General features: G+C 50.0%; 1 protein-coding gene across 4 annotated transcripts in view; it reads right to left on the bottom strand.

The window, feature by feature from the left end:
- Positions 1-18,053, bottom strand: part of CLEC16A (C-type lectin domain containing 16A) — a 184,615-nt gene that overhangs the window by 9,893 nt on the left and 156,669 nt on the right. For all 4 annotated transcript variants that reach the window (XM_080942201.1, XM_080942202.1, XM_080942204.1 and 1 more), the window contains one exon: positions 2,333-2,491. In XM_080942201.1, coding sequence (XP_080798327.1) covers positions 2,333-2,491 — 159 coding nt within the window. The remainder of the gene's footprint in view (positions 1-2,332; positions 2,492-18,053) is intronic.

Here is an 18,053-nt window from a genome sequence, read left to right as displayed (position 1 = left end):
CAAAACCACTCTGAGAACAAAGGGACTCTTGGCAAGGCCATACTGTTCAGGCTGAGCAGCAGGCACGTGGATGATGTGACACTGGCTCCTCAGATTCATCTACCAACTGGCTACGAGAATAGCGCCTCTAGTTGGTGGTGGCAGCTGTTGGCAGGTATAAAAACTGGCCAGTAGGCCATTCTCTGATCCCTAACTACTGGGCTACCACTTAGAACTAGTGTCAAACTCTGACACATGGTGGGGGGACACCCACGTCCCCCCCCCCCCCGTCTTCGGCGGTCCCTTAGCACAGCCTGATAGAGAATAGGTGTGGGAGGAACAGTCTGCCTAGGCTGGACCTGCACAAAGGAAGAAAGCATGGAGCACTGAGGTGAAGATGCTCATGAGCTCCAGGTGACTCTTCTCAGGACTAACAACTGTGTCTCAGAACATCTGACTCCCTCCCCGAGAATGAAGCACAGCTCTTGGCCAGGTCAACTTCTCTGAGAGAGGTGAGCTATTGTAGAGTGGACAGAGGTGGATGTATAGCCAGACTCAGGCTTTTACTGTCACGTCACATGAAAAATGGGGCTGGTGTGCTGGCCGGGATGCAGTGAGAGGGAGCAGATACCTCAGAGACTCTGACTATCACTTATTCACTGGAACTGCCTGGCCACCTGACAGCCAGCCTAATGGGCTCTGGATTTGTGAGATTCAAAGGCATGCTGTTGGCACTTGGCAGGGAATGGTAGGGATCTGGGGCTAAGGGAGGCCAAGGCAGAAATAATGAGCACACATTATAGGGTTGATTTAGACAATGTTCTCTTGGTTTTAGTCTTAGGCAGAGAAGTGTGTGGCTACCTGCTCATTTAGATGCTGGCTCTGGCTCCTTAAAAATGGAAGAAAGGTGTCTATACTATGTAGAAAAGACCTTCTGCCCTAGGAGTGCTGGCAAACAAGAGTGTCTAGGCTCATATGTAGATACAGAAATGTGCATGTCAGCAAGTGCATGAACACAGCACATGAATATACAACCCTGCATTCCTGTCCTAGAGCAAAGTGAGACCAAAACCAGGAGACCCAGAGCTGGGCTTGGCTTTGGAGCACACTCCCTCCGTATCTCCCTGTGTGCTTCTGGGATTAGCATAGCAACTGCTTCAGAGAGTAGCTAACCTTCAACACGTCCGGAAGTTACCCCCACTTGCCTGGGGGCAGGAAGAGCACTGGACAGAGCGGTGGAAGAGGTTCCAGTGAGGTGGGCCTGAGGGTGACCTTCCTGCCTGGCCTTGTGACATCAACGGAGGATGGGAACAAGTACCTCATGGGGAAAGTGCAGGTGGGCTAGGATCTCGAGTCACAGGCATGGGTACAAGGGTGACTTAATCCACCACCAGGAAGATGAAACTGAAAGCGTCAGGGAGGGACATACACTCTCCAAGAAGACACTGGTCCCTGGGGTGGGTACAGCACCATGGCCTTTGCCTGGTATGTCTCTCCCTGTGGTTTTTCCCTCCATAATTAAACAAGAGCTCCCTGTGAGATATGCTGGGCAGGGCTCTAATCAAACTTGGAAGCACAGATAAGGGCACAGAAAGGGTACAGGCTAGAGACATGGGTACCCTGTAGATTGTGGGGCAGTGCTGCTGGGTGTGAAGCCCTGTACTGCCCGGGGACACTGGGCTTACCCCTATTTTAGCCCTGCCCTTTGGGCCATGGAGCCATGCAACTCAGGAACCAAGCCTGATGCATGCTCCCTGGGACTCGATGCAGAACAAAGAGAAACGTGCACGCAAGCTGCTCACAAGAGCCCAGGACAAGGCAGGTGGAGGTGGGCTGAGGCATCACCGTCTTACTCCTCTTTAATGGAGTCTATTGATGGCTGTTGAACTAGTGTATGTTAAAGGACAGCAACAGGTGACCTTGCTCTGTCCTAATGAACTCTCTTAGAATGGTAGAACATGCTCCTAGGGACATCTAGACAGTACCAGACACTGCAAGAGGGAACTGGTATGTTGGAGCCCAGTTAGGAGGGATAATTTTTCCTTTTCCCAGGCTTCACACAATCATCTCCGAGAGACACACCCAGAAACGATGACATGCTATTTAGACTTGGCCTAACTGGTGCCATTCCCTATAGCTCTGTGGCCACAGCAGAGCAGAGCAGACCAGCCAAGGTAAGCGTTAATGCAGCCAGGGGGTAGTGCCATCTTGCTCAACCATAAAGAACACCACTGGGTGGCAGTATTTTCCAGACACCATGAGGAGGGGCTTTGGGTCAGAGGTCATAGCTGAGGCAAAGAGTCAGAGGGTCCCAAAGGGCCTCCCAAAGTCCCCCATGTCTCACGGCCAATACCTGCCGGGCTCTGGGTTGCTGAGGGTGCAGAGGAAGAGCCTCCGGAGTCGCAGTGGCTGGTGCTCCCACTGCCGCCGGGGCTCCCACTGGCAAACGGTGGCGATGGTGATGACAGGGATGGAGAGCTGTGCTGGTTTATGCACTGGGCCACAGCAAAGCCTGCAAGACAACAGCGCAACAGCATTAATTAGAAGAGTGCTGGTAGGCTTTGCAGAAGGAGGGCTACCTCCATACTGAGTTGGAGACGTTGGGAGGCCAGTTTTTTACCTCAGAGGCAGCATGGGGGCTTTAATGTCAAGACAACTCTACTGGTCTTTTTTCTCTGTGTGAGCTTTGGCATGTTTGCCAGATGAGTTGATCTGTCTGGTCAGGGGGCTCATCTGGGCATGTGTGGAGCTGCTTTCAGAAACAGCTGCCATTGACCAGGCCAGGGCAAGGCAAGGCTATGGTGCTGGGTGTGCTGTGAGGCAAAGGTATTACAGAGACCAGCAACTTAGAGCCCTGATCCTCCCCTCCCTAAACCCATTGTGCCTTGGCAGCCCTGGCAGGGCAGGTTCAAGAGTAATGAGGGCTCTGCTAAAGAGCTTGGTGACAGTTACCAACAGTCTACCCCAGAGTCACTCATAGATGTGGACTGTGTTTGTGGCCACACGACAGGGGGAGGGGTCTAGCTCTCAGGCTTTGAGATACTTAGTTCTGCATGGTGAAACATACTTCTCAGCAGCAGGTAAGTGGCCTTTCAGTCTGCTTCTGGTGGTTCAGTTTCATGGCCTCAACCACGGGGAAGATGGGGAGATGTAAGACTTCCCAACGGCCCCAGCACAGCCAGGGTCCATAGCAAATGCCCTTTAAAAGTGCCTGTTGCTGACCGGAGAGATGACTGAGCAGTTATGGACACTTGGCTGCTCTTGTAGAGGGCTCACATGACAGCTCAGAACGGCACTTGAGCTCCAGTTCGAGGGATCTCAGGCCCTCTTCTGGCCTCTGCAGGCACCAGGCACACACATGCTACACACTCATGTCGGCAGAACAACTCATATAAAGTAAAAATAAATCTCAACTGTAAAGGAGTGTTCTTTACAATGGGTGTGCTGGTATACATCTTTTATTCCAACACTCAACATAAATGAGGCAGAGGCAGGCAGATCTCTGAATTTGAGGCCATTTTGGTCTACAAAGTGAGTTTTTTGTCTTAAGAGAGAAACAAACAACAAAAACAAATAACCTAATTCCAAAAGTGCCTCTTTATGACAAAACTGTTGCTGATGGCCCAGGAGCTGCAACCTGCCTTCTGCTTTCCACACTGGAGTTTCTGCGCTCTCACATTCTGAGCTCTCACATTCTCTCACATTCTGGCTGACGCATCTGATTTTATTCTCTACAAACATAAAAACTTCCAAGGAATAAATACTTCAACAATCCTACCAGCCCATGCAGACATGTGGGGTCTCTTCGTCCCTAGTGGCTGGTGCTCTGCAGACCAACCACACTGCCTCTGCTCCTTCATTCAGAAGGGTACCCTGACATTCCTGGCTACTTTCAGCGAGCACAGTCAGCCTAGCTGGCCCTAGCTAGACCTGTAGGTTCTCTGCACTGCCAGAACCTACAGGTCTAGCTCCTGCTAACACTTCCTCCAGGAGGCTCTCCAGGACTGGCCTTACTTCTACGGAACACAGGAAGGTGGAAGGTGCTGGCCACAGCCTGTTAGGTAAGTAAGTGTGATGTTAAATCTGACTAAATTTGGAATCACCATGGGAACAGCTCTGGGCCTGTCTGTGAAGGTGTTCTCAGAGAGGGAAGATGTGCTCTGAACATGGGCAGCACCATCCCATGGGCAGGGATCTGAGACTGAATAAAGAGAAGAAATCAAGAGGAACTCCAGCATTTCTCCCTCAGCTTCCTAACTGTGGGCACAGTGTGACGGGCCATCAGATCCTTTGGTCATCGGGCCTTTTCCACCATGATGGTCTGTACCCCCTTAAACCATGAGCCTAAATCTACCTTCCTTAAGCTGCCTGTCACAGCAGCACAGGAAATAACTAACTCATCAAGTAAAGTTTTAGGAGGACAAAGTTTTGGAACTTGGCTTAAATGCTGCTGGCCTACACAGAGTAGAGTCATTATTACCATGGAGAACACGGTGTCTGAAAAGCACAAAACACTGTGCTCTGGTTTTCTATGGGGGCAGTGTCTCTGGCCCCATGCAGTACAAAGGGTAGAGCAGCTTCTTACCCCTGGGAAGCTTACTGGTCAGTGATGGGTCCAGGCAAGGACCTCCTTCCTCACTTCCTTCTCTTCATCTATAGACAGGACCGCCTCCTGTTCTACACACCCCTTCCCTGTAGACTCAGTGGTACTTTGCCTGTGGCCAAGGAGGAGCTATTTTTATACTAAAGCTTATGATGAACTACTGTTATCTACTGACCAAACTCACTGATCCGCTGGGCCAGGCTTTAGCGGCAGGTGACGTGTTATGGCAACAGCAGGTGGATGGGGCCTGGTGGTCAGTGCTTGCTGCCTTCAACTACTGTTACAGAGGGACTGGCAACATCACTGGGCTCCAGACCCATGAGGCTGCACTGAGAGGCTGCTTGAATGGCAGGAAAGGCCGGCAGAGGAGACACAGAGGACGCCTGACAGATCCCAACACTGCTCAAGAGAATTCCACAGGGACAATCAGCCACAGCTTTGCAGTGACTTTATTGCTGCTTACTTCTTAATCACGTACAGTGGTAAACCCCTGAGTTTACAAGCTGTTTACTTGCCTCAAAAATGAATTACCCTGTAACAAATCAAAATGTCAGGTGGCTTTTCCCAAGCTGCCAATTTATCACGTGTACAAACGAGCTGAGTGTTGGAACTGTGTTGTGACTGAGCTGTGTGTGCTCCTCAACGAAAATGAGGGGATGAGCAGGCATACTAACATTCTTTGCTGGGCCGGGCAGAGCTTAGTGGCACAGCCTTGCCTAGCATATGCAGGTTGCTCTGGATTCTGTACCCAGGATGCTGTTTTGAAAAGACAAAAGGAAGTTCTTTAACTTTGGGGTCAGCACCAAGTCTTGGACTAGTAAAAAAAATTACATGTAATTAGAGCATGTCTAACATGCATGGTCTAACATACGAAGGTCAGATAACAGCTTGCAGGACCTGGGTATTGAACTTAAGTCATTGGTTTGTTGGCACCAACCCTGTCATATCTCACAGAATTAACTGAGTAGAGGCGCTGAGCATGCATTTCCTTCCTATGGTGCTGCTTACATGTCTCCTTGTTCTCCGTATGGAGCAGTTTCAAGGGGCTCTCTTCCACACTAACTTGCCATACTGGGGGACTGGGTGGGCACTGGAGAGAACCACAGGTGAATGGCATGGCTGGGCCCCGGATCTCAGAATTCTTGCTTCATCCCAGCAAGGCAGTTCCGGATGAGCCAACTATAGCAGAGGTGCCAGAGGCCTTCTGGGTCTGTGTCAACCCACAAGGACTGCCAAGTCCTTGCAGACACACAGACAAGCCAAAGATTATGGGTTGGGTAGCAGGCACACAGGTTCCCTAGGGTCTTCTCTGCTGATGACAAGCTTGGCTTACCATCAAGAACAGCTCTTAGATATAAACCAAAGGCTGTGGGGACTTGCAAGTCTTTGGACCCAGTTTGTGTGTAGAAACTGGAGACACTGGGAATGGTGGTGGGGAAAGAGAGCAGGGAGTGGGGTGTGTATGCCGATGAAGGGTATAGCATGGGGGATGGTTAAGACTGGAGGGATGCCAGTGGATTCTGACACAGGCCACTGACGAAAATCTCCAGTTGACAAACATGCCAGCAGAAAGGAAGATTAAGTGCTTAGAGAAGTCCTCAAGATGTGGCAAGCGGGGAAATATTGGCAAAAGTATGTCCACATACTCCCCCTGAGAAAATTCCATGTTTCCCCCATCTCTGCCTAGAGCAGATATTCAGGACTGAGCCTATGAGAGGAATGGGTAGGTTCAGAGTAGGCTTTCACTGTCTTTTAGGGGCTTGTCCGAATTTTCTAAGCTCCTTACCATGAATCACTATTATTTTGAAACAGGGTCTGATGCATCTCAGACTAGCCTTGGCCTCACTGAAAATAGCTGGAAAGACTGTAAACTTCCGACCCTCTTGCCTGTACTTCCCGTAGTACTGGATTATAGGCCTGTGGCACCACCATGCTCAGTTTATGTGGGGTTGAGATTAAACCCAGGGTTCTGAACATCCTAGACAAGCACTGTATATTCCAGGCTCCATTAACATTACTTCAAACCAGAAAAAAAGTGGGTAGAGGAGAAATAGGATCCTTGGGGTTGGGCAAACTCAGGCCCACACACTATGAGCCACTCTGGTCTCCCAAGCCCTCTCCCTGTGAGTTCTTGGACCTGGACAAACTTTCCCAGAGCAGAGCCAGGCAGGAGGATCCAAGCCAACAGCTTTGCATGATCTCTGAGCTACATGGGCAGCATGGAGCCTTCTTGTCTTCCTCCATCCTTTCTGCCATGAGTTGGGGAATGTGAATGAATGAACAGCTCTCTGGCATTTGTGAAGGACAAAATTACTACAGAAAGGTCAGCCTTCTATTTCAAGCCTAGTGACAGAGGGAATACTGGGCATGGAGTCAGAATTCCAGGTTCAAGTCCAAGTTCTGTCCACTCTGGCCTTGAGACTTGAGATGAGTCCTTTCCTCTGTTTACCTTTGCTTTTAGGGCTTTCTTCCAACAGCCCAGGCCGGCCTGTGGTCCTTGGCACTTGTTGGGCCATTCCTGCAGCTCTCATTTGTCCCCTTTCTTTCTGCACCAGTCCCTTCCTGCCCCTTCAGGGCTCCTGTGAAGCTGCCAGCTTGGGCAATACCCACATAGTCTGCCCTGCTCAGGCAGAGGAAGAGAATCTGACTGCAACAATGCAGTGCTCTGGGTAGCAGCTTCCACTTCTAGAGCAGCTAGCACCCTTGGACGTGTTTCTGAGACTGTTAGCCACCTCTATTACTCATCTTCTCCCTTCACGTGCAGTTACCTGGCCACTAGGCATGGCCTTGTGACTGAGTTATGGCCAAGAGACAGACATCAAAGTGGCATGTGGGATTTCCAAGAAGCCTCTTCGACAGGAAAGAGGGTAGGTACATCCTCTATTCTGCTTCCTGGAACACGGATGTGATAGCCAGGAGTCCGGCAGCCATTCTGGCCTAAGGGGGAACTGTATATAAGGGAAGGAAGAACATGAGTGGAGAGGAGCTTGGGTCCCTAATGCCGCATGGAGCCCTTGTTTAGCCATACCAATGATGCTTTCACTGGAGAGCAACGTTAACCTCGCTTCTGGCATTTTCTATGTAGTTGAAGCTAATCTTATCTGACATTGTTGTCCCCTGGTCACATTGATATGCTAGCTCTGACTGGTAGGGAGACAATTGCCCTGAGCCTATGGGACTGGTAGTTCTGGTGGGTATAGGGATCTGGACATGGTGGGACGAAGGAAAAGGGGAGGGGCAAGTGATCCTGATTACGAATTCAACTTCCTTCTGCTATGTAAGTGGAATTTTTGGTAGAATCCAGTGGATGGACTGAGCTTCTTTCTGAATTAAGACCAGAACTCAGAGATTCTAAAAGAGGACTAAGACCTTGAACCTGAGGGCCATAAGAGACTGCACAGTGTGCAGACAGGGCCGTTGAAGCCTGGGGTTGCGTGAGCTGAAGCTTTTCTAACCTTCCAAGAAAGTAGGGGTCACTGTTGCCTTCTGAGTGTTTGACTAAAATATAAGTGTTCCAGGTTAAAAAGCACTGGCCCTTTTGGAATTATGGAACTGGTTTGAGTCTGTGTAGAGGATTCCACAGGGACCTCTCAGAAGGTCAAATGCAGGAGGCTGCTCAATTCAGGGGTCATTCCAAGGAGCTCCGACTCTGTGTAACAGAGGGCTGCTTTCAGGAGTAACTCTATCCTTACCCACAGGCAGGCTTCTAGGGGCTTGCTGCTCCCAGCATGCATCTGTACGTTTTCCCTTTGAAAACTGAAGCCCACCATCAGAGAGACAAGCCCTGAAGCCCTGGCACTAGACCAACATCAGAGTGCATGCCAAGTCAGTGACAGCAGGAAGACTTTCCTTCACAGCACAGCACATTCAGCTTGAGCTTCTCAGGAGTTCCAGCTTAGGGGAGAAGCTTAGCATAGTGGAGCTCTTGGGATCTGCTAGTCACTGAGAGTCTGCATCTCTCAGACCTCTCCTGGCATGTCCCTGAAAGCAGCAGCAGAAAAGACTTAGCTGCTTGCCTTTGGAAGGTGTCTCATTCATTCTGCCAAGAGGCCACTGTATGGTGGCCAAACTTTCTTCTCTAAGTAGTGACACAGATTTCTACAAGAGTTAAAAAGGAAGTGTTCTGGCTGGTGCCAGAGAGTGGCTTCCCTGTTTTTTTTTCCAGGTTTTTCTGTGGCTCCCACTGGTAGAGATCACACACCCTACAAGTTTGGCTGGCAGAGCACGTGAAGGAGGGCGGGAAGAGCCAAGAGGCTTCCCTGACCCCACAGAGACCTGGAGGCCAGGAAAGTCTTCCTGAAGAAAAACACGGCTTGTCACCCCAGCTCTGGGAGATATCAGGGGCTGGGGCCTTTGGTGTAAGACCCCGATTCCCCCAGGTATATTTCTAATTTCTCCAAAGAAGGTGGCTATCTAGACTTTTATGTAAACTACCCACTGACTAAAGTTTTAAAGTGTGGAAATCACATTTTTACAATTGTCCCCCTCCCTCTTCTTTTAGAGCCAGGATTTCTCCCAGGGTGGCCTTTAACTTGCTATGTAGCCACGGCGACCTTGAACCTGACCCTCCCGCCTTGAGTGAGGTGATTGCAGGCTTAGGTGGAGCTGTAGGCAGAAAGAAGGCTTTGTGCATCCTACTGAACAGCAGCCCTGGTTCTCATGCTCCTTTTGAAAAACAAGAAGTGGCCTACCTAAGGGGGTGGGGCAAAGCCAGCTTGCCTCTTGTCTGTGCATAAGCCCTGTACTGTGCTGGGCTGTCATCAGCCCCGTGCTGAGCCTGAAATGTACCTGTGACAGCTCCTGTGATGGAGGATGTGTGAGTTTGGAGCACATCTACGAGAGCCCAGCCTGGGACAGAGGTGTTCCCCGAGTCCTCTGGGAGGGAGAGGCTCTAAGGCTCTTTCCTTCCCTAAAGTCAAAGTCTCTCCACGAGGCTCCAGGCGAGGAAGCACAGAGCTGCCAGGGCCTTCGCCAGGAATAGAGAGCTAAGGGTCACAAGCTCCCAAGCTCGCCTTTCATTAGCAGATTCACTGAGGCCGGGCTCAGGCTCCTAGCCAGATAGTGTTCATATTTTTTTCACCACACACGGAGATGCTGGGAAACAGTAAAAAAATTAAATAAAAAATAAATAAAATCAATCAGCCCTGTGACCTCCTGCACAGACCCAAGACAGCCAGTGTGCACAGCTCTGCCCCTCCCTCGCTCCTTGCTGGCTCTGCTCTTGACTCTGCCCTTTCACCTCTGCTGCAGGCTGCCAGGTCCCTTACACTTCAGTCTGCTGCGGCTCTGGACTGCTGCTGACAAGGTCTGGAGTGACAAGGGACTTTCTGACTCATGACCCAGTGTGTCTCTGGAGCTTATCCTTCAGTAAGATGAGGAAGGGTGTGGGGAGCCAAGCAGGTAGTCAGTGAGGAAAGCCACCTTAGGCAGATGTGACACAACCAACACTTAAAAAGCCCACAGTGGGGCCGGAGAGCTGAATGGCTAAGGGCCACTGGCTGGCTGCTCCTCTAGAGGACCTAGGTTTGTTTCTCAGCAGCCACAGAGTAGCCCACACTCTGTAACTCAGGTTCTAGAGGCTGTGGACACCTTTTGGCCTTCTTAGGCACTAGGCATGCACATAGACAGCCATTCAGGAAAACACCCAAACACATTAAATGCATGAGTGCATGAGTGAGTGACGGAGAGAGCTCACATGTAAGAATGCTTGCTGCCTAGCGTCACAGCATGAGGACCTGAGCTAAAGTCCCTAGCACCTATATAAAAAAGCTGCACATGGTCGCCTGTGCCCCTGGGCCCTACTGCTATGGGGTCAGAGACAGGAGGATCACACTAGAGGATCACTTCTGGTTTGTTCCCTGTGTCCCATTATTGGAAAATCTGCTTTCTGTCCTGAATTAGGGGTGGCGGGGTGGCAAATACGTAAACGAGGGGAAGGGGACGCTACAGCAGCCACCATCCTCTGCTTTCTGCCCTTGCCGCAGGAGACTCGATGACTGGCTCTGCCTCCAAACACTTGAAGGCTTTTATTACTGCTTGGTTTTAAAGGGATAACATACAAAAATATCTGGGAACTTGCAGAATCTGAGAGCCTATAGCTCTTTATCCACGGACAACTCCTCTCGGCTACTAAGGGCTATACGTGAAAACCTGCAGAAAAGAGAAAATGATTTTTTTCAGTATTCTGCTTTCTCCTGTGCCATTTTGATATGGCTTAGCCCTTTGGTCTGGTGAGGGCCTGGCTGTGTGGACCACCACCCATTGGGGACACCCAAGAGCCAAGTGTTCCTGTTGCAGCTGTGGAACCTGAGCTGGGTGGATGTCAGGAGTGCAGGTGCTCCTCCCTGCCGTGGAGGAGCACCTGCTATGGAGGCCTGGCTGGCATGTGGACCTGGGGAACTGGTTCTGGAGAGGTGCTCTGTAGATTATTCAAACTGTAGGGTACCAGGGTTGGGCTTTCTCCCCAGGATGCCTGGGCTTTTGCCTCTCCCAGTCCCTGCCCACTTTAGATGGCATTACCATGTATACATGAGAGAGCACAGAGCTCCACAACCGTCTCTCAGCCAAGGCAATAGAAAGATCACCAGCGGCCATCTTGGCTGCCTAAGTTCTGAGGCAGTGGACAAGGCTGAAAGAGCAGGGAGAAGGAGGCTGTTAGATAGCTGTGTGAAGAATTCGTAGGCATTGGGGGAAGAGTCCCAACCCAGGAACAGAGCAGGTGGGCCAGCTGAAGGCCCCCTGACAAGGATGCCCCCAGAGCTGTGATAGGCCAGGGGTACCTGGTTTGCTGAGGAGTCTCTTATCAGCCTTGCTCTATCCTCTCGGGCCAGAAGCAAGGCAGCATTGTAGGGTAGGTCTTGTAATGGATGCCTAGCCCTGAGGATTCCACAAGGTGGAAGTATACAACGAGGCCCGGGGATTCACTGTTAACTTCTGCAAAAGATGTATGATAAGTACATGTACTAGTACCCCCAGGGCAGACAGCCATAAGCCCGCAGTTCCTTTCCATTTACTTGTTTGCTCCTGCAGTGGCTATGTCTGAAGCCTCTCCTGTGTGTGTTAACTGACTGGGGTCAGGCCAGATTGACAGATGGCAATGTTGCCTTACACACTACTACAGAAAGAAGCAAAGATGTTATCGGCATGGTGGGCATCAGATGGGATCAGAGAGCATGCTGAGTCACACAAAGGCCAAGATGGCCATCAGCCCAGAACATGCTTCAGAAGCTTACAGCTACTGTTCAGTGGGCGAGGCCCTGCCAGCTTCTGTTCCTGCGACTCCGTGACACTTGACCAACCAGATGGTCAGTATCTGTCATGTGCAAAGGAGAAGTCCTGGGAAAGCAGAAATTCGGGTAAGGACGCAGGGGAAGAGAAGTGTTCCCCGGCCTGGGGCTGCTCCTCGGTAACGTGACCATAGAAGACTCGCTTGCCTGGAGAGCACACGTATTGGAGACTACGTGTCCAGGCACTTGAATTTTGGCTGTTGAACTGGAAGCTGGCCTAAGTGAGGCCGAACTTAGTTAATGCCTTCAATGTGGGATGTGTGGTGGAGAAATAATCTGCATCTTTTGAGAATGCAACACCACATACAACTGAGACCAGCCTTTTGTCACCCGTGTGACTGCGGGCTTTAGTCAACAAAGTGAGACCTGAAAGTTCTCCCAAAGTAACTTTAACTGTCTGAGGCTAATGGATTTAAAACAAAAAAGACGGGTACCTTCAAACTCACAGTGACCTGCCTGTCTCCCCGGTGCTCATACCAGCCTCACTGCTTTCAGGACCGTTCTGTGTGTCTGACAGAGCTGAATGTATGTAAAAACTCAAAGTTCAACCAGAGCCCTCAAACATGGCTCAAAACCTCCTACGGGGACTCTGTGGGAACAAATGCTGTTGGTTCACAGGAGTGGGGACAGGTGGTTGGGTCTGCACACAGGCAGCTCTCTCCTTGCTCTGCTCACAGCACATGCGTGTGTGCACACCTCTGCAGGCTCCTCTTCTCACCTCTCATTTCCCCAAATCAGCAGTGTGAAAATAAATGCTTGGAAGTAACTTTGCATGTCTTGGAGAGACATGTGTGTTTCTGAATGAAAATCCACAAGTGGCTCATGAGGCCGGGGAGCAGCTTCTCAGAGATGCTCCAGTGGGCTCTACTCTCTGAGCGTCCTCGCAAATGCCAGGCGAAGGCTTGAGGGACTAAAATCACTCTGGCTCTTCTGCATCTCCAGTTTTGACTTATTTTTTTTTAAGGATGATTAATATTTCATCATAAAAGTATTGATTTCCTTTAACTAAGAGACTTCAAGTTTGTTGCATCCTTAAGCATGATTTTATTATGTCTCGGGCCAAATGTTTTCTTTTCTCCTCCCCGCAGAAGGATGCTTTTGCCTTTGATATAACATGTGTCAAGAAGAAAAGAGGAATTGATTCACAGAATTTTGCATTCCATGCAACTTTGAAGGCAGATATCCAGTTTGTGGACTTGAAGAGATGGTTCTTAAGGAAGTCTACTTTGGCCCTGTAAAGCCTTCCTCATTAGTCACGCCGCTGGACCCTAACACAGAAAAGACACAGGCAGCCCCACGAGGAGGATGTGAGGGATCCAGACAGCTGGACATGAGCCCTGAACACACAGGCTGTACACCACAGACCCCAGCACCATGCCATCATCCCCTCCTCTCATGAAAGGCAGCAGAAATCTTTCTGGCTGGAGTACCTCAAAGCTATTGTTCCCTACTCACGTAAGTACATGGCAGGGCCAGTAGTGGAACTGGGGTAGCACTCAGTTTTACAGAAGCCATCCAGGAAGCAGGCGGAGGGCAGTAACTGGCAAAGTAGCTAGCGCTCTGCACTGTTTAAATATTGAACATCCTCTCTCCTTCCTCCACATTCATTATTAACCGGGACCTGCATAACTGGGTGCACTGACTTCATTTCTTCCCAAGAATCCAAGATGCAGTGGCCAATGCCCAGGAGCTGGAAAGGGCATGGAATGGAGATTTGGGGTTTTCTTTCACCCCTTTCCTCTAGAAATCCTTTCCAGTCAGCACCACGTTTCGAGCCTTAGATTCTTGGAATTGTCTCCTGACCACAGTGCCTGAACAGGTCCAAATGTGGAGAGGCTGGACATTCTCCCCTTTCCCACAAGGAACAATGGCAGAAGGAGGCCGTGGGGAAGATGCTGCTATCACCAGAGCAGCATGGCCTCAAAAGTGACAAGAATAGATCACCAGCCCTGCCCAAGTGAACGTCACATCAGGATGTCACACGAAAACAAGTGTTTTGGTTGAAAGGAGCCTGGAGACATTAGTTGTCTTTGGCTCAGTTTCTAGACTACTGGGAAGGAGATGTCAGATGTCAGGGACCCAGGCCAGCCATAGGGGACATCCAGGAATCATTTGGAGCACTCTTCTTGAAGATGCAACTATGAGAACACAAACCTAACATCTTTCAGTAGAACAAGGGAAACAAGGCTTCTCCTGGACCTGGCTTGGCAGGGTGGCTGTTCAGCAGAATTCCTTTTTCTTAGGCTTTTATCTATTAAAGGGTTTGACCCAGACCAGGAATGATGCTCTCACTGTAGCACTGCACAGGGGCTAAATTTATCCATCCCTGCATCCTGTCTTGATCTTTTCTGTGAAGTGTCTGTAGGCCAACACTGATTTCTAGGCTGAGGGCTCAAGCACCCCATCATGGTCTTTGTTTTCAGTTCTATGAACTCCCTGTTTCACTGACAGGCTTCTTTAAGCCCTATTTTCTTAAGTTCTCCTTGATTAAGCTTCCAAGATTCCTTTCCAATTCCAGATCCTAGAATATAGGACCTAAAAGGTCCTATTCTAAAAAGCTCTTCAGAACCCGAGGGGCTCCGGAGAGTCCCTGCCTCAAAGTGCCTGGAAGCTTGATCTCTAAGCTGCCTTTCCCTGACATGGGCATCTTCAGCCTCAACTAAATCAGAAAATGCTATCTCCTGGCCCTGGCACACTGCCCTGTGAGTGAGACTGCATGGATGGATTTACGGTCTGCTGTCCAAAGGCCCCTGTATTTCTGAGATTTCTATCTGTCTCTGTGCCTTCAAGAGAACATAACCTGCACACACATTCTGATCTACAGCTTCTATGTTGCTATGAACCCGTGGATTCTTTTTCTTGGCAGGGAGGAAAAGAAAAAGAAAAATGTGATAGAAAGAAGAATCTCCAGGGCCCAGGCAAACGTGCACAAGCTTGTAAAGGGGCCTAGTCTTGGTGGCACCCCTAAAGAGATGGCTGCATGAGACCCCAGGCCCAGGTTAGCCACACCCACTTAACCCTAAGGAATGGCTTCTAGTGGGGTATCTAGAGCACGAATCATTATGATGTGATTTGTTGAGGAGCAGAAACCACCCTAGTACCAGTGAGGAGACTCAGTATTCATTGGCTGATCCAGACAAGCCTCTGAGGTCTCTCAGTGGGAACTGGTTTGCAACCAGGGTCACTCTGCAGATGGAGCTGGCTAAGATGAAGTCATTAGGATGGGTCTGGATCCAGTAAATTGTCTATGAAAAGTAGAGATCTGGCAGGGAAGTGATGGCATACACTTTTAATTCGAGCAGTCAGGAGACAGAGGGAGCAGGATCTCTGACTTTGGGGCCAGCCTGGTCTACAAAAGCAAGTTCCAGGACAGACAGAGCTACACAGAGAAGGCTACATAGAGAAATCCTGTCTTAACCTGGTCCCTGCCCCCAGTACCCCCAAAAGAAGAAAAGCAGGGATTTGGACAGTGATATTCACTATTATGGCTTTAATCTGAAATGTCCCTGATAAACTTCTGTTTCGCAGGCATAGTCCCCAAAACATTGTACAGATGTGGGCTTTAGAAGTGACTAGACTGTGAAAACTTTGACCTTTCAAAGGATGAATTAATGATGGATGGCTTTAGCAGGGACTGGGTAGAAACTAATAGAGGAAGCCTAGCTTAAGGAACTACGTCATTGTGGGTGTGGCTTAGTAGCACTTTGTCCCTGGTCTCTGCCTTGCTCTCTGTGCTTTGCTGCTGCCATGAGGTGTGTAATTGTCTTCCACCATGCCCTTCTGCCATGATGCTCTTGCCTTACCACAGGCCTGTATGCAACGGAGCAAGGTGGCTATGGAATGAGCTCTGGAGTCATGATGGAGTCTTTCTTTAACATGATTCTATCTAACATTCTGTCATAGCAGACAGGGAGAGAATGTCGAATGCTACATCAGATGCCAGAGACACCAAGGACCACCAGAAATCTTCAGGAGCCAAGGAGAAGCCTGCAACACATCTCTCTTCCAACCCTCACAAGGAGCCAATCCTCCCTTCCTTCTGACCTCAGGCGGCTGGCCTTCAGAACAGAGACAGCACACAGCTGTATTGAAGCCACCCGTCCATCTTACAGATGCCTCAGGACATGGACACAGGGTTGTGCAGCTGATAGAGGTGAGGGTGGAGAGGACTTTATAACAAGAACCACAGCCCTGTTGAAACAGGGGCTTCCGCAGGGCGGCTGCGCATGCCTCTGACCCCAGATACGTGTGAGACTTGCCAGCTTTCTACACAGCTGCTGGGGATCTGAACTCAGGTCCTCACAGCTGCACAGCAGGCTGCTTACCTACTGAGTTGTCTTGCCAGACTGTTCTAATATTTTTACAAGCTTCCTGGACAACTGACACATAGACAGAGACAGATACTCAGACACACACACACACACACACACACACACACACACACAAAGAGAGAGAGAACAAGAGGGAGGGAGGGAGAGAGGAGGGGAGAGAGAGACAGAGAGTGTAATCCTCTCTTGTAATGAGCGCTGGGTGCTTGGGAGTGAGCTGCCGGTAGCTGCAGTTTCAAAGGCAATTTTCTGTTCACTCACTAAAGCACAAAAATTAAGGCGATGGTGCCTGTAGTCACATGAAACAGCTGACTGGCCCATCTGTTCCCTTCATGTCAGCAGGCCTTGGTGACCTCTGTGGGGCAAGCTGCTTTCCTGCCCTGCAGCCCTAGCATGCTCCCACGGGCAGCTCGGCAGTGCTGCCCCGCACCCATGACTATGAAATGCAGCCCCTTCCCTGACAGCTACCGTGCTTCACTCTGATTCATCATCTCTCTGACTCTCTCTGTCCTTTATTTTTCTGCCCTCTCTGGCCTTTGATTGCTTTTCGGGAGTTTATCATATTGAACTTTTATCCCTTTCCAGGAAACCCTATTATTTTTTCTTCCCTTTCTCAATTAATAAATAATCGCCAAAGCACTTCTTTGGACAGAAGTACATCCTGCCTCCTGCAAGCAGCAGAGGCTCCTCTGGAACTCCTGGGGGCCTGTGTGCGGGGCACATCACCTGTCAGATGTGGGAACACAGAGGCCCATTGCTAGTTACATTGGGGTGGCTGCCAGGTCTTTGCTCATCATGGAGTTGCTCTGTATCCTGGGAGGCAAATGTGGTCTCATGGCCACCCTCAGGGAGGGGTCAGCACTGCAAGGGAATTCAAGAGGTGATTTTAAGGCATGGATATCGAGTATCTCCCACAGACTTGTATATGGACAGCTTGGTCTGCAGTGCAACAATGGTTAGAGACAGGCCTTCATAAGGGACAAGATAATAGGGTTCTCATTCCATACTGGATTAATCCGTTAGTGATCCGACAACTGACTGGGCTACAGTGGGTGAGAAGGGAAGAGAGGAAGTGAGATCTGCTTTTGATGGGTAGAGCCCAACTCTGTTCCTCTTCCCCAGCTCTCGTGACCAGCATCCTGTGACCTCAAGGTGAACAGCTTTGCTGTCTGCATCCGGAACATCGTACCACAACAAGGACAGACATGGGGTCTAGGCTTATCACTGATGCCAACACTGGATAGGGGTTGGATCCTTGAGACTTAGTGTTCATGTGATAGTTCATCTTGACTGGGAGGAGAAGACCTAAGAGATTAGTAAGATATCTAACTCCGGGTGTGTCTGTGACGATGTTTATAAGATGATTAGGTAATAGGGTGAGATGTGCCCTGAATCTGCATTCACTGTCCCACAGGCTAGGAGGATACACACAGTACAAGTGCCCTCTCTCACTGTAAATTTATATTTGTGTATTTGTGTGTGTGCATGTGTATGCACACGCATGTGCCACAGCAGGTGGAGGAATCAGCAGTCTCCTATCTCCACTTAGATGGTCAGACTTGGTGGCAGGTGCTTTTACTCACCAAGTGACTTACTGGTGCACACATGGTCCTCTGTTTCCTGGATGCAATGTGGTGAGCTGCCCTTCTGCCCTCATGGACCGAACCCCCTGAAAGCACTAGAAATGAAGCCTACCCCTGTGAAGTTATTCATGTCACACTTCACTGTACAGATGAGCATGGCACATGGAGGCAGGAACCTCTCAGAAAAGTCACTGGAGCATGGGACGGTGCCCTGCAGGCGCTGAGCCTTGGCCTCTACCACACACCCAGCCATCTCTTAAAAGCCCCTGGTGTA

Source organism: Micromys minutus, assembly GCF_963924665.1.
Source record: "Micromys minutus genome assembly, chromosome: 31".
Lineage (NCBI taxonomy): Eukaryota > Metazoa > Chordata > Mammalia > Rodentia > Muridae > Micromys > Micromys minutus.
Note: the sequence above shows the minus strand (reverse complement) of the source record. Positions and strands in the feature narration are given on the sequence as shown.